Source organism: Chiloscyllium plagiosum, chromosome 7 (assembly GCF_004010195.1).
Source record: "Chiloscyllium plagiosum isolate BGI_BamShark_2017 chromosome 7, ASM401019v2, whole genome shotgun sequence".
NCBI classification, from domain to species: domain Eukaryota; kingdom Metazoa; phylum Chordata; class Chondrichthyes; order Orectolobiformes; family Hemiscylliidae; genus Chiloscyllium; species Chiloscyllium plagiosum.
In genome coordinates this window covers 49,125,003-49,142,415 of record NC_057716.1, presented here as the reverse complement: position 1 = coordinate 49,142,415, position 17,413 = coordinate 49,125,003, and the positions used below count along the sequence as shown (strand labels likewise).

The window sequence follows — 17,413 nt, the reverse complement described above, 5'->3', positions numbered from 1 at the left end:
AAGATCGTGCTTGGAGTGTCAGTCAAGTGGGCTGCTTTGTACTGGATGGTGTCAAGCTTCCTCAGTGGGAAAGCCATGGAGCAAAAGTTAAGATTCTCCTGTTGCAGATGGTAAGTGCCTGGCATTTGTGTGGTACAAATGTTATTCTTATCAGCCTAAGCTTGGATGTTATCCAGGTTTTGTCGCATATTGGCACAAATAGCTTCAGTGTCTGAGATCATAAGATGAAGGACAGAAAGGCTTTTCAACCAGAGTCTGCTCCACCAATGAGATCAGACTGATCTGATAATGCTCAATTTCACTTTCTTGCCTTTTCCCCATAACCCTGGATTTACTCATTGATAAAGTCTGTCCATCTCTGCCTTCAATATTCTTAAACAGCCAGTCTCTACTGCCCTCTGCGGCAAAGAGATTCACAGATTTGATATCCTCAGAAAAGAAATTTCTCACGTCAGTCTTACATGGGTAACCCCTTGCTCTGAGATTATGCCCTCGGGTCCTCAATTTTCACACAAGGGGGAATCAATCTATCAGCATCTACCCTATCAAATTACCTAAGAATCTTATTTTATTCAATATTGTAGCCTCTCATTTCTAAACTCAAAGTGTATAGGCTTAACCTACTCAGCCTCCCCTTATAAGGCAGTGCCAGAACGCCTCCATCGTCAATATACCTTCATCTGAATAAAGTACTAAAACTATTCAGTTCAAAGAATCATAGAATCCCTATAGGGCCATAGAAACAGGCCCTTCAGCCCAAAAAGTCCACACCAACCCTCCGAACAGCAACCCACCTAGATCCATTCCGCTACCCCATTACGCTACATTCGCCCCTGACAAATGCACCTAACCTACACATCACTGAGCACTATGGAGCAATTTAGCATGGCCAATTCATCTAACCTGCACATCTTCCAAATATGGGAGGAAACCGGAGCACCCGGAGGAAAACCACGCAGCCACGGGGAGAATATGCAAACTCCACACAGACAGACGCTCAAGGCTGGAATCGAACCCGGGTCCCTGGAGTTGAGAGGCAGCAGTACTAACCACTGAGCCACCATGCCGCCCTTGTTTAGGTGTGGTCTAATTCGTGCCTTCTATTGTTTCGTAACAACTCCCTATTTTTATACTTCATTCCCTTTGAAATAAAGGCCAATATGCAAATTGCCTTCCCTATTAACTGAACTCATACACTAGCTTTTTTAAATTTATGCAGAAAGGTTCCCAAATCCCGGTGCTGTAGCTTTCTGCAATCTTACTTTAAATATTATTCAACTCCTCTATCCTTCCGGCCAAAATCAATAACGTCTCATTTTCCCACATTATATTTCAGTTGCCAAGTCTTTGCCCTTCTGCTTAACATGTCTATATCCCTGTGCAAACTATTATCCTCATCACTTGCCTTCCTATCCAGTTTTGTGTAACCCACAAACTTGGTGACAGTACATTAAATTTCTTCAGCAAAGTTATTGATACATATTGTAGATAATCACTGATCCCTGCAACACTCTACTTGTGACAAGTAGTCATCTTGAAAATGCACCCCTTACCCCAACTGTCTTATCTTGTGTTGGCTAGTCAGTCTCCAACATCATGGGCTCTTATCCTAAGAAGTAGCCTAACGTGATATCTCTTATCAAATGCCTTCTGAAAATCCAAATATGTTACATCCACTGCTTTCCCTTTATCTACTGTGTTTGCTAGCTTATCAAAGAATTCCATTAAATTTGTCAGGCACAATTTCCTCTTTGTGAAGCTTTGTTGATTCTGCTTGTACATATTATGTCATTCTAAATGCACTCTTATTCTATCCTTTATAATAGACTCTAACATTTTTGCAATAACCGATTCTAAGCTAACTGGCCTGTGGTTGTCCTTTTATTTTATCTCCTTCCCTTTTCAATAAAGGGACTGACATTGTCAGCTTTGCGGTTGTCTGTGACTTTTCTAGAATCTAAGGAACTATCAGTATATCAACCACGTCTGTGGCTATTTCTTTTAATATCCTATGATGTAACCCTGACAGCTCATCAAGTCATCTTCTACTTTTGTATTCAACTACATGTGATAATAAAATCTAAATGTAACTACTATTTCCAGATTTTTACTGATTTCAAATTTCACTATCTGCTATGATAAGGTTTGAACCCATGTCCCAGAACATCAGCCAGGAACTCTGGATTACTAGTCCGTTTTACCACTATACCACAACTTCCCAGATGTATTAGTTATCTAATAGGAAAAGAAAAAAGGAAAATATTGTATCCATGTAGTGCCTTTTGTGACTTCAGGACATGCCAATGTGTTTCGCTTTTTTGGTTACTTAAGAGTAGTCACTTCATGTAGGAAACCTAACAGATAACTTGCGCTTGGAAGGTTCCACCAATACAAATGTTTTAATAACGTTAATTGAAATGTAAGTATTTGACACAGAACTGAGCAATTTTTTTTTATATATCCACCTGGAAAGACAGGTTTTACTCCTCATTCAAAAGACTAAGTCTGTGACAGTTGCTCACTCCATCAGTACTTTAAAAGGATTGGGCCATTCAGCCCTTCAAATCTAGGCTGGCATTCTAGGTAATGGCTAATCATTGACTTCAATGCCATATCTCGGTTTTCCTCAGATCCTTTATGTCATAACCAGAAAACGGTCAATTTGTGTCAAACTTACTTACTTAATGACTAAGCTTTTGTAGCACTTAAGGGTAGAGAATTTCAAAGCTGCACTGCTCTGAGTAAAGATTTCCTTCCCAAAAGTCCAAAATGGCTTGCTGTTATTCTGGGACCATGAGCCTTCACCCCAGATCCAACAGCCAAAGGAAGCACCAGATTCATACAGCACTGCATTTACTATCCATCTCAATTAGAATTTCATAGAAATTATAAAATTCCATGAGTTCTTCTAAACTCCAGAGAATACATGCTGTCTCTTCATCTCTTCTCAGAGAACAATTTTACTCCCCCAGAAAGCAAACTGGTGAACCTCTGCTGCAATCCCTCAATGGGTTGTTAGGCAAGTGTAGCAGAACAACACACAATAATCCAGGTACAATCTTACCACTGTTCTAAGCAATTGAAACAAGCCTTCTTTGCTGCTGTGTTCAAGTCACCTGTTATACAGACCAACATGCTGTCTACCTTTGTAATTGCTTACTGCACCCGAATGTTAGTGTTCAGTAACTTATTGACAATGGTACACAGGTTCCTTTGGACATCAACACTTTCTAATCTTGCACCACTTAAGAAAAGCCATGGGAGGAATGCCACTCTTAGTCAAATTAGATTCCAACTGCCATGTTATTGTTTCCTCACTCAGCCAGTCTAAATGCCCTTGAAGCCTTTTTTGCATCCCCTTTACAACACTCAGTCTAAGTTTTGTATCATCAGCAAGTTTGGAAATCTTAAAACTGATCTCAATATCCAAATAAGTTAAACAGATAATGAACAACTAGTGCCAAATCCTAAACAACCCATTGGTTCCGACCCTCTACTTTCTGCCTGTTAAACAATCCTCAATCCACGTGAGTACTGCCAATTCCATATACTTTCGTTATTCTTTTTTTAAAAAATCAACCTAAACACAGGCCTTCTCTACCAAAGAATGAAACACTACCAGTGCACCTTAACTTCTGTGGGATTTCATATAAATCTTTTGAAATTCAAATATACCCCATACACTGGTACCCCTGTCATTAATTCTGCCAGTAAGTCTCTTCATATATTTATCAAGTCCACATATAATCAAGGCTTTGAAGTGGTACTTTATAAATTCCAGTTTTCAGAATAAACCCAGCCTGATTCCAGGTTAAAACTCTGAGACAGATTTTGAACAAGGCCTCACACCTACAAATTCAGTGTCTGACCTGAAGTGTCACATTTTGTATATTCCTATCACTCTGCCCGATTGTCATGACAGCCCAGCACTGATACTGACTTTATAAACACTTTCCATACCGTCTGACACTCTTAGTCACCCATGTATTATGTGACTTATTATGTGACCAGTTGTATGATCTTTTGATCTCTCTGCCTATAAACTCTGGGTCAGTGTGCAACGCTCTCTCATTGCACTTGATGAAAGCTTGTGCGATTTCAAATAAACCTGTTGGATGATAACCTGGTGTCATGTGACTTCTGACTTTGCCTCTAAGCTTTTATTTTCCACCTTATGATCTGTAAATCCATGCTTACTATGATCTGCCTGTACTGCTCGTAAACAAAGCTCTTCACTGTACTTGGGTACATGTGACAATAAATCAAATCAAATCAGGTAGCAAGCATTTCAGAAATGCATTAGCAAGTCAAATGCTGACATCAAGTCAAAGAATACACTACATTACCATATTAGTCATGTAATGAACAAAGTGTAGCTAGTTGAGTTTAATAGATAGCAAGTACAACAAAACAAGAATTATGTGTTTTCTTTTGAATCAAGTTGCAATAAAGGGGGTTATAGCATGTAAGTTGGGAAAGACTAAATCAAACCTATTTAGCCTTCTGTTAAACATTTTTAAGGATCCGTATGTGGCTGGCTAAAAGCCATCATTTATTGCTCACCCTTAATTCACCGTAGGTGGTCAACTGCAATCTTGAACAGTTCACGTGATGTAGGAATATCCAAAATGTTATTAGAAAGAAAGTTCCAGAATTGTGGTAGATAGTTCTGCAAGGAAGGTGTGGGGCTTGGAAGGGAACTTGTAGGTAGTGGTACGCTCACAAATCCACCGTATTTGTCTCTCCAAATAGTACAGATCATAGGTGCTACTGAAGGAGCTTAGATGGATTTTCAGTACTTCTTGTAGATTTTATACACACTACTGCCACCGTGCATTGGTAGAGGAGGGACTAAATAGGGAACATAATGGATAGGATGCCAGTTAATTGGCTTGTTTCATTTTAGATGGTGTTAAGCATCTTGAATATAGTTGGAGCTGCACTTAACCAGTAGTGTGTTCCAATATATTCAGGTGATGTGTTCCTCTCTGCGGAATTCCTAGCTTCTGACCTGCTGCTGTAACCCCAGAATTTAATGGGATGATCCAGTACAATTTTAAACACAGGGTATTACTGGTAAATTCAGTAAAAGGTATTGCTACTGATTGCCATTGGCAAATTATCAGATTCTCTCTTCTTAGTCATTGCCTGACTCATTTTATGTTGTGAATATTGCTTGCAAGTTATCAGGCTAAACATGAATATTGTTCAGGTCTTGCAGCATATGGACAGTTTTAGTATCTGATGAGATGGAAACAATGCTCAACATTGTATAATCATCAGCAAACATCCTCACTTCTGATTTTATGATGGAATGAGCCCCATTGATGTAACAGCTGAAAATAGATGAAGCCAGAACACTATCTGGAGGAACTACTGCAGTAATGTTCCAGGACTTGAAAGTGGAGTTGTAGGTAAATAGGATAGTGAAGGCGGTGTTTGGTATGCTTTCCTTTATTGGTCAAAATATTGAGTACAGGAGTTGGGAGGTCATGTTGCGGCTGTACAGGATATTTTTTATGCCACTGTTGGAATATTACATGCAATTCTGATCTCCTTTCTATCGGAAAGATGTTGTGAAACTTGAAAGGGTTCAAAAAAGATTTACAAGGGTGTTGCCAGGGTTGGAGGATTTGAGGTAGAGGCTGAATGGGCTATGGCTGTTTTCCCTGGAGCGTCGGAGGCTGAGGGGTGACCTTATAGAGGTTTATAAAATTATGAGGGGCATGGATAGGATAAATAGACACAGTCTTTTCCCTGGGGTTGGAGAGGCCAGAACTAGAGGGCATAGGTTTAGGATGAGAGGGGAAAGATATGAACAAGACCTAAGGGGCAACTTTTTCACGCAGAGGGTCGTACATGAATGGAATAAGCTGCCAGAGGAAATGGTGGAGGCTGGTACAATTGTAACATTTAAAAGGCATTTGGATGAGTATATGAATAGGAAGGATTTGGAGGGATATGGGCTGGGTGCTGGCAGGTAGGACTAGATTGGGTTGGGATATCTGGTCGACATGGACAAGTTGGACTGAAGGATCTATTTCCGTGCTGTACATCTCTATGACTGAAGATTAGCATTTAAAACCACTGATATTTTTTGCTATGTACAGTGGAATATTTTTCTAGTGTGATGACATACACAATCAAATGCTGCCTTGATTTAAAGGGCAGTCAAACTAACTTCCCCTCAAAAGTTCAGCTCGTTTAATCATGTCTGAACCAAGGCTGTAATGAGTTCAGAAGCTGAGTAGTCCTGTGGAACATGTCATCAAGTTATTGCTGAGCAAGGACCACTTGATGACACTTAAAATGACATTTAAAATTCATCCTCATGCATTAAGCGAGGTGTACAATTAGAACATTGAGATAAACGTATGCAGAAAGAAAGCTGACAGTGGAATTCAGAGGATTTTTAAAAAAAAATGTTCATGGGATGTGATCAGCACTGGCAAAGCCGTTATTTACAGACAACTCCTAATTGTACTTCAGAAGGTGATGGGAAACTACCTTCTTGAATCACTGCAGTACTTGGGGGTGGTAGGTACAACCACACTGCTGTTCGAAAGGGAGTTCCAGGACTTTGACCCAATGACACTGAAAGAGCACTGATACAGCTCTAAGTCAGGATGGTGCGTGACTTGGAGGTAACTTGCAGGCTTTGATACAGTTATACTAAAAGCCATAACAATAGCAAGACAATTACCACTGGCTCTCAAATTAGGACCAATAATGTTGAATGTTCCAGTTTGCAATCTTGCAGATGGCCACAGGAGGTATTTGCCGTTGGTCTGTTTGTCTGACTAGCACCTGACCAACAAGTACAGAACTGTGAATTTTCCTGTGGGATTTAACTTTGCCAGGAACAAAAAAATGTTCTATTATCCAATCTCAGTTTTGGAATAGCTATTCAGTTTCTATCCCCTGCATAGACTAGAACAGAAATATTTTTGAGGAAAAACATGCTTCAAGTGGTATTTGTAGTCCCCAGGTTGACATGCATCATCCTTTGCCCCAGTAACCCCCTCCCCCATCTTTTGCAATGTTTCTGGTAACACAATGAACTACAGACTTGTCCAAAATATTTGGAATAAGATGAAATATTTTTAGTTAGAGCTCTAATAGAGGTTGCAAACTTTTCTCATTAAAAACACGAGCTATCTGCTTACCAAAATAGAAGAAAACAAATATCAGGCTATTGCCCAGGCAGCAGAAGAGGAAGATTAGCTGACGGTTCAGGATACACATTCCTTTTAAAGGATAGTATTTCCAAGTCACAGAAATAAATAAGCAAGGAAGAATGTTAGATTTGTACATATGGGTGAAACTTTCGATTATGTCAGGATCAATCAAGTTGAATTAATTCATTGAATGAAATCTGTACAGGCTATGATGAATTCTATGTAAAGCTCATTGAAAACTGCAAAAAAATGGCAAAATTTTAACATTCAGGGGTATAGAGAATTCTAATGATTGCTACATTCGATTGTTCCAAAATTAATTACAATTAACTCAATCAAAATAGGGACAGGGCTAATTCCAAGTTTTCAATAGGTCAGACAGAATAGCTTGGGATCACTCAGGTGCAGTTTTGGGGTCAAAACAAGTCGGAGAAGGATAGACAGACAGAACCGCCAAATTTAAGGCAGAGTTGTCATTAACTGCGCTGCTAAAAGACAGCTGAAACTCTCAGATTTTGTGTAGTGAGTAATCAAGGAATACATCAGTTGAGCAACTCTGGGTAATAAAGGCTTGGGAAACCCTAGAGCTGTGAACCGCTCAAAAGGAGCACTATTATTTAGCTCAACAAAGAGGGTGAAAGATCCGTAAGCAGTATGTAACTGAGCAAGATTGGAGCTATCGATGAAAGAATGGATCTCCTTTTGAATAAGTACTGGATTGCCATTCTCAAGAGTCCAGAGTGTGGACCCAGGAAAGGAAGGTCATCAATCAGAATGAGAACAGTCGTTGAGGCAGTCCACGATGGAACAGTTTAAGAGGGAGTTTCACAGCCAAATTAGCGGAGGTGAGGAACTGATGAAATTTAATGAGGTCTGCAACCGTGACATTAATGTCTGTGGGAAATTATTGCAAAATCTGTATAATCTGTCATAATTGCATTTGCAAATTGTTGCGAGCTGTGACATATTTGATCAAAGTACATTACTCATGTTTAGCACATTAGTTATGGGTTTTAGAATTAACTTTCACATGTATTATATATTGTACTTCTATTCAAACTTGTATATTGCATATTTCTTGTTTATTCAGAACTATGGAATATTGCGGCTTTATTCTCTGGATCTCACCTTGTGTCTATTTTTAAAATAAATGTTAGTTGCCCCTAACCAAAATAATAACAATTTTGTGATCCTATTGGGATCATAACGCAAGGTAGCAGTCTGGTTTGGGATCATAAAACCATAGCTCCAATTTCTCCCAAGTTTGCTCACAAGCTTAAAAGCATCTGGATGGGGATATGAATAGGAAGGGTTAGAGGGATATGGGCCAAGTGCTGGCAAATAGGACTAGATTAGGTTAGGATATCTGATCGACATGGGAGAGTTGGACCAAAGGATTGTTTCTGTGTTGTATATCTTTATGACTCTAATTGTTTAGTCCTCACCCGCCATATCACAGAGCTATTGTTTTACTTCGCTGAGGTATAAACTTAGAATGACAATGTCAAAATATTTTTGTATCCTTCTATCTTAGCCAGCTTTTACATAGCAATATATTGAGGGCTTTTTAAAAATACCTTTAGCCTGAGTCATCACTATCTATTCGAGTTGTAACCCACTTTTAAAAAATGAACTAAAATAAGTAAGGTACAAATTTGCCAACTGAGGCAAAGAATTTCACAACAAAGTCCAAAGATTAGAACATTCAAACTTTCATGATACATGAAGATTTTGATTTGATTTATAAATGTCATGTGTACTGAAAGTGTAAGCAATACTTACACAACCACCAGCGAGGATTTCTCCAATAAAAGGAATTGAGCCATCTCTTCGAGTGAACTTGTCTCGTACAAAATCATTTACCTGTTAAAGAGAAAATGCACAAGACTTAAAATATCACTGATATCACATGCAAGACAATATATTTTTGGTTATATGCATTCCTTTTCCTTCCCAATTTTCTAAAATTATTATAGGTGGATGGATGTACAGGCAAGTTATTTGGGCAGACTGTGCTGAAACCAGTTCACAGGAAGTGCCAAGAATGGCCAAAAATAAATCTCCCACAGACTTCCCTTGTTCCAAATAGTGAAGTATCTCATATTTACTTCTCCACCTCTGTCAAGGGAAAAAGCATTTATTATTTTTATTGACCAACAGCAACCATTAATTCAAAAGGCAGAGAACCTTATTTATATATAATTTAAATCACAATCTGCAACTCTCAGGTTGTTCCCATTTCCCTGTTTATTTTCACAGACTAATTGTATGAGTGCTCTCCTTTCCAAATTGCACAAAAATCTGAAAGCTGCAAAGATACAACTATTTAAATGAATTGAATTTATTAATTGTCTTTCATGTCTAAAAGGTAAAGTTGCCACAGTGACACTGGACCATCGGACTGCTCTCTCATGAGACAGCAACAACTGGCAGTGGTTTAACCTGAGGGTCACCATGCCTCAAGCAAGGAAGAGCTTGAGAAGAGCAATCATTCATAGTAACCTTAAACAGTGTGGGAATTGAATCCATGCTGTTAGCAGCACTCTGCATTGCAAACAATATGTCCAGCCAAATGAACTTACCAACGTGCCCCTTTTCATGATTATAGGATGTCTAAGAACACTTTGCAGTCAATGCTTAAACTGTAATTGCAATATTGTGTTATAAAGCTGAAGTTGATCCCCCTCTGAGAACCCAAAGAGGAGGGCCTCACCCTATAATCTGTGAAAAAGAGTGTGATAAGTGATGTAACCTGCTCTTTAGCAAATTCTAGTGGTTAAATAAAATAAATTCCAGACACTCACTTTAAAATCAACAAGTAACGATTTAATTATTCACCTCTAACAGTGAGCAAATTAACTATTAATAAACTGAATAAATCACTTCTAACGACGAACTATTCCTGAATAAAACAATATTTTAATGGTATGATGCTCCAATAAATACAAATCCCACTCTTATATAAAAGAAATAGAATTAAGCCTCTCGAAATTACAGCCAGGTTGTGTGTCTTCCAGAAGTTCTGTGTCTTCTCCGTCAATTTGTCTGTCAGGGATGTCTTCACCATCATTGGTAGCATTGTTATTGAGATGGTGCTTTCTCAAAGACATTGATAAGGCCGTGAGAGCCAGCAATTCCCTTTTGAGAGCTCAGGGATGTTAGCTCTGGTGGATGGCAGCTTGCTCTCGGATCTTTATTCAACTGCCCCCTTCTTTTATACCCTTGATGACATATCAATATTTCATATAATAAGATTGGTGCTCTGTTGTCAAAATGATCAGATTTAAATTGAATAGGTTTTTGGCTTCTAAGTGTCTGGTTCAAATTGACTGGCTAAATTCAAAAGCCTGCTGTCTTGATAAAAACTGCAGCTTGGCCTGCTAACTGTACAGCCTTTAGATACAAATGCTTTAGTTCAGGCTCTGTGTACTAGCAAACTTTCAAGCTGCTACTGACAGACATCCATTTTAAATATCTAAGCACAGAAAAAGCATCATCTTTTAAAAAGGGACCACACAATGCTTTCCATATTTTACAATTTTATAAACATTAAATTCTAACTTCCTGCCTCCCTTGAAATGTAGCAAGTGCAGTAGTTAAGATGAGCAGGGCAAGCTCCCCCAAACAAGATTTGGAGATGCCGGTGTTGGACTGGGGTGTACAAAGTTAAAATCACACAACACCAGGTTATAGTCCAACAGGTTTAATTGGAAGCACACTAGCTTTCAGAGCGACGTTCCTTCATAAGGTGATAGTGGAGGGCTCAATCCTAACACAGAATTTATAGCAAAAGTTTACAGTGTGATTTAACTGAAATTATACATTGAAAAATTGATTGTCTGTTAAGCCTTTCATCTGTTAGAATACAGTGATAGTTTCACTTCTTCCATGTGTAAATCACAAAACCTTTTTTTAAAAAAGGTTGTATTCTCGGGTTAGCTGTTAATAATGGTGATAGCAAGACAATATGTTGAAGGTGTTGGCCCCCTGTGTTCTCTGTCTATGCCATGATGTTTAGATTGATTCTAATCTAAAAAGTGAGATAACGGAGTTTTACATATATTCATGCAGTTTTTGAGCTCAGAATTCTACAAAGTCCCCCAAACAACAATACAATAACGACCACCTGTGGTACTGATCTTCAAAATAGGGCTGTGGGATTTTTAAGCCCACCGAACAGTGCAGACAAGGTTACAGTTTCACAATCAATCTGAAAGATGACACAACCAACAACTCAGTGCTTCTTCAGTAATGAACTGGAGTGTCAGCCTTGATTTGTATGCTCTGGGAATATGACTTTAATGCACATTTTTCTACTCAGAGATTGGTAGTTGTTTCAAACAATGCCTTGGCTGACCCCAAAAAATTTGGAAAGTCTTAGGATAAAGACATGAAAATTTAAGCGAGGGAGCAAAATTTGCAAAAATGTCACAAACAGCTAGTTAAAGGCTAGGCAGTTTTAATACTGAACCTATTTTTCTAATCAACTTGTTCAGAGATGTTATTAAACACCTCAGGAGGAGGTGGGACCTGAACCCAGGCCTCCAGATACAGGGGAAGGGATGTTGCCACTGTAGATTTGATTTGATTTATTACAGTCACTTGTACCAGGTACAGTGGATAGTATTGTCTTACGTGCTCTATAGGAGTCCATATAAATGTATCAGAACAGAGTGAAGGCTACAATTTTGGCACCACACAAGCAGACCAAAACACAGGGTTGAGGCCTGTAAAAAATAAAAAATGCTGCCATCTTTAATGCCAGGTTCACTTTTATGCCATGACTTAGTTTTTCCAGGGAACAGACACAGAAGGTGGTATGGCTGGAATGTTAATGAAGAGTGATAGAAGAAAGTGATCAGAGGTAGTCTGATCTGTGGATAGATATGATAGGCATTTGAAGATCATAAAATGTGGCAAGTTCAAAAGCAAGGACTGAATGTGAGGTAAGGATTTTGTTTATAAAGGTTGAAATTATGTGAGGATAAAAGGACACCCAATCTAATTCTCTCAAAAGTAAACATTTGCCAAGTACAAACATAGGAGGAAGTAAAACTTATAACTCTCCTTGTTAACGTGTATCCAATTCCTAAAATCAGTTTATGTAGAATGCTAATCAAGTTTCATCTGCAGAGAGATTTCAATACATATGGAATCCAAGAACTGAAATCAGATAGTTAACATTTTGATCCTTACAGACGATATGGTTGGGAAAAGATGGTTTTGCAGAAAATGCTTAATTCAAAGAAAGAAACAAGAGGTACAAGATGCCCAACTGTTCTTACTAATTATTCTGATATTCTTTGTCATCACATCAAAATTTATAAATATAAGAGTCTGGTCTCACAAAACAGCAAGAATGGTAGAAAATTTCTAACAATAATGCTCAATAAAAGGTAGGTGTTGTAGTTTAGCAGATCCAAACCCAATCTACTAAAGTAAGATTTCAATTAACTTAGAATTACATACAAGGTGGCAGCAGTTTAAAATATATCAATTTATCTTTTTAGACAAACCAACTCAATTTATTAAAGTAAATTTTTTCATTCTTAAATAATCGGTCAAAGAATGCAAGCTGCATGGATAAACGCTCAATTCTTTGGTTGCTTTCATCAGAAAGAATAGTATTATCTTTCGATAGATTTAAAAGATTACACTGTTTACACCCAACTTTCCTAGATTAGTTCATTATGATACTCAGTTGCAGATTCAGATGGATCAAAAGATCAAGCGTTGGTATCAGAGAGAAGCTAAATGTAAGCAAATTTACAGGAATTAGGGCAATTAAAAAGTTGAAGTCATAATAGTGTGACAAATATTCTAAAAGCCTTTGGAGCAAATCACTGCATCTGAAGCAATTATCAGCTGTTTCTATAGCAAAAGAAACAGAAGACTAGGAAAAACAAACAGGCAAAAATAAGCCAAGGAAACTTCAGAGTACAAACATGAAATTGCCAAGTTGTATTTCTGTAAGGACTGCAGCAACATTGTAGTAAAGCAAAACTACAAGTATGGTTTACTTCACAGACTTTTAGACAGGAGGGTTGGAATACTTTCAGTACTTCCAAGCACACAAGTAAATACATATGGGATAGACTGGATCGGAAAGAATACAGAGGTTTTTCAATTAGCAACATAAGTACAAAGTAATCTAGCAATGCTAGTTTATCAATGCCCTTGCTTTTAAGATGAAATTCAAGTCTAAAACTGTAGTTAACTGTCTAGAAATCAGTGAACGAATGGCTCCTGAACAGTTCAGGAGTTGTACACTATTTCTTCTCTTAAAATAAAACCTCTTCAAAGTTTTCCTAAATGTTTTTGCTGAAATATAACTTCTATTTCATTGAACTCTCTACAAATGAAGCAATCATAGGTATTGGCTGCTTTACTCGTTGCTCAGAATTAGACATTTTGCTACTGTCGGCAAATGTTGCATGGAGCAACTACCCCTGGTTGAGTTATTTAAGGTGCTCTAACTATAAAACATTTCACCAGGGTTGGGGGCGGATTGCTTTTTTTAAACATCTAACGCCTTCAAGAAGGAAGAAAAGTAGGAGGTATACATTAATTCCCACTCACACTAGGGTAAGAATAATCAAACTCACAACTAGGTAGTGCCATGATAGCTCTCTGCTACATTGTGGACCCTTAGCAATGGGATAAGGCACAGAACAATGTAATGTTGATATGATTTACTTTTGGGTTAAAGAGCTACAAGAGCAAGCTCCAGCAGAAAAATGTAACATTAACCGTTTTGAATACTTCTAGGAATTTAAACGTTTTTTTGGTCAGTGTAGAATGGACAGGGGTCAGTCTTTGTCCATGACAAACACAGATTTCGAAATGTTGAAAAACTAACAAATAAAAAATGTATTTCTCCATGGTAGAGTATCTTTTCTGCATTTTATCAAGAAAAGAAAGCCAATTAGACATTTGATTCCAGTATCACCTTTCTGGAGTACGACGGCTCTTAGCCTACATTGTTGACATTGATTACTGAAGTCTGGGGCATCTGTACAGGCAGGTTTGCCAAGATGGTTTTCAATTTTAAAAACAGGATCTTGGCATGCCTTTTACTTTCTTGTCAGGGTTAATGTCAGGAGGGTGGCCATGGTGTTAAAGTTTGGGAGATACTTGCAGTAGAACATGGTCGTATCTAGAAAACACATTAACTCCCTTTGTTTTCAGGAGTCTGGGGTAGCAGTTTTGCTCTCCGCTTCATAATCTAGATAAATTACTTTGGCCACAGCAAAGTCACATTTTGTAAAGTTCAGTACAACATTAGTCTTTTCCATACCCTTGACCACTGCTTCCAGGTGGTTTAAATGGTCATTCCAAGTGTCACTGTAAATGTACAACTGCTGAATACAGGTACTGCCTGATTGGTGAACTTGAAAGGTTGTGGAAGTATTTTTTGAGGTCAAAGGACATAACCTCACATTTTAAAGGCTACATGGAGACAAAGACAGCCCATGCAGAGACAAATGCTGCGATTTCTTTCGCTCTTGTGGTCAGGGAGCCTTGCTAATCTTTTTAAAGGTCAGCCAATCCTGTCTATACAATTCTTAAGATGTCAGATTGGATAGGAGTTCGCCCAGGTAAGTGCATTTACTTTTGGTAATCGATACAAAGCTCAGTCAATCCATCTAGTTTTGGGACCAGTACAATGAGAAGTCCAACTACTCTAGCTGAAACGCATTTGTATTATTATCCAGCACATACTGGGTTTTCTGCCTGACCAGAGCTGGCCCGTCAAGAATCAACCAGGAGAGGTTTTGTTTTATCGCTGGGATGCGCTCAATCCCTAGATTGCAAACTGCTACCATGGTACACGCTGTCTAGTGCTGACAGATTTCTTTAAATTTCATAGCAGAGTGGGCACATTATCCTGCTGCTTTTGGGTCAGGTAGGCTTTTAAGTTTCCAAGACCACAGTATAAACCCCTGAGTAGCAAAAGGTTCAACGAGAGACCCTACAGCTACCCCCTCCTCAGCTGACTCCTCCCAACTGTGCTCAGATGTTTGCATTTACCGACAAACATCCACAGATTGACTGCTTTCGCAATAATCTCTCTAAGATGTTACTGTAGTATTGCAGGTGCCTTTTTCACCAATCAGGAGTAGTGATCAGGTAACTGGCTTTGTTGATCCTTTTGACCATCCAGTTCAGCTTAGAAAGAGAGTAAGTGGGGTGCGGAAGCAGCATGAGGACATGGCTTTTGGGTTGGTGCATCTGAGCTTGGCCATGACTGTCCATCTTTGTGTTTGCTGACATTTCTAAAGACTCTTTGAACACGACATAGACACTGAAAAAAAACTGCGAGGTCGATACGTTGGGGACTCTTTCTTGGCCTCCAGAACTTTGCTTGTCAGTTGCTGCAGGGAACCCCATCATCATAACTGTAAATTAACTTGAAAGAGACTGAAGCCTGTGGACTTGATTGTGGAGTCCCTGGCAGCAAATAGCACGAAACTCAGTCACATAAATATTTTGTGCAGTGTGTCCTGATCACAGTTTTTAGGGTCTGTTAATATTGCTGAAGTTGGAGGGTCATACAACAAAGACTTCAGCTGATCTTTAAACTGAGCACCACCTCCTGAAACACTTGAGACATGACGTTAGCTCCCCAACCTAACTGAAACTCTCTTGGCGGATTTGATCAAGTAAATAACTGGATTAGGCATGCTGTAACTTTGCTGAGAAGCATGACCTCGGCATCTGTTGGTTGTCCATCATGGTGAGATTTTGGTTCTGGACAGTGGCCCCACAGCATCCATTGGTAGAAGGGTCCACCGAAACCATGCGTGGGTCTTAGTCAGGGCATGTTTAGTGGTGGCCTGGTATTTCCCTTGAATCTGGCAAGAATTGAAGATTTTACAGTATCCAGCTACATCAAGCCAGAGACAAGACCGGGGAGAAAAACGTATCTGCTTATTCAGGCCATTAATTTTTGAGTATCCACACACCCAGACAGTGGAAAAGTATGAATGTATTTTAACATCTCCTGACAATATTCTGGGAGCCATATAACCTGGTAGACATTTCAGCTATCCAATTGTTCCGTTTTGTTTCAAGTCAGTTTACTTTAGCCTGTTTCTTATACTTAGGCATTTGTCAAACTTTGCACCATTTTAGCTAATTTTACTTAATCCAATTTGGATACAAGGACCCAATGTCAATTATGGATACATTATAAGTATTAAAACAAATCTCTCACTACTTACATAAATTTTGATTTTTAAAAAAATCTTACCCCTTTTGAAAATGGGGTTGCAATTTACTGTTGTAAATTTAAAGCATAAAGTATGGTTTATTTCACACATTCTTAGACATTGGCACAGGCGGAATAGTCTATCATTTGTATCACAGGCATGCTCATAAACACTCAAGGGTTGGAGATTAAATTAAAAAGGACATTGGAAATGTAATTCGATTAGCAATAATATTGACGCATAATGCAACTGAGGAATACCAATTTATCACAGACCTTGCATTTTTTTCAGATACAGTCAAAAAGTTCAAAACTGGAATTAGCTGTCTGGAATTCCTTTGTGGGGATGGTTAGTTGGCTAGGCAGCAGATCAGGAATTGCAAGCTATTTTTTCTCTTTAAAAACCTCTTTGAAGCTTTTCTGAGAATACTGTTGAAACGTAACTTCTGCTTCATTTTTTGAGGAAGAAAGGTCTACTTGTAGACAGCACAAATACAGATTTTTTTAAACAGCTTTTTTTTAAACAGTTGAAAGATCAAAAAAAAGGTTAGAGGATTTTACTTTTTAGTCCAGAATTAGGGGTCTTAATAGTTTTATGGAGTAACCCCCTTTGCAAGCCAATTTAAGATGGTAGGCATGTCAGTGCCTCATCAGCTGCAATACACTGCATAATGAAACATCTGCTCCCAGGAGGACCAGTTTCAATACCAAACAACCCAGATGGCCTCCTCCTTCAAAGACCACAATTTCCCCCCAGACGTGATCGACGATGCTCTCCACCGCATCTCCTCCACTTCCCACTCCTCCGGCCTTGAGCCCTGCCCCTCCAATCGCCACCAGGACAGAACCCCACTGGTCCTCACCTACCACCCCACCAACCTCCATATACATCGTATCATCCGTCGTCATTTCCGCCACCTCCAAACGGACCCCACCACCAGGGATATATTTCCCTCCCCTCCCCTATCAGCGTTCCGAAAAGACCACTCCCTCCGTGACTCCCTCGTCAGGTCCACACCCCCCA

The 17,413-nt window shown here is 38.9% G+C and overlaps 1 protein-coding gene across 2 annotated transcripts in view; it reads right to left on the bottom strand.

Annotated features, from left to right (window-relative positions):
- The window catches only part of slc25a12 (solute carrier family 25 member 12), a 118,324-nt gene that overhangs the window by 17,916 nt on the left and 82,995 nt on the right, over nucleotides 1–17,413 (bottom strand). For both annotated transcript variants that reach the window (XM_043693649.1, XM_043693650.1), the window contains exon 13: nucleotides 8,961–9,041. In XM_043693649.1, the coding sequence (XP_043549584.1) occupies nucleotides 8,961–9,041 (81 nt within the window). The remainder of the gene's footprint in view (nucleotides 1–8,960; nucleotides 9,042–17,413) is intronic.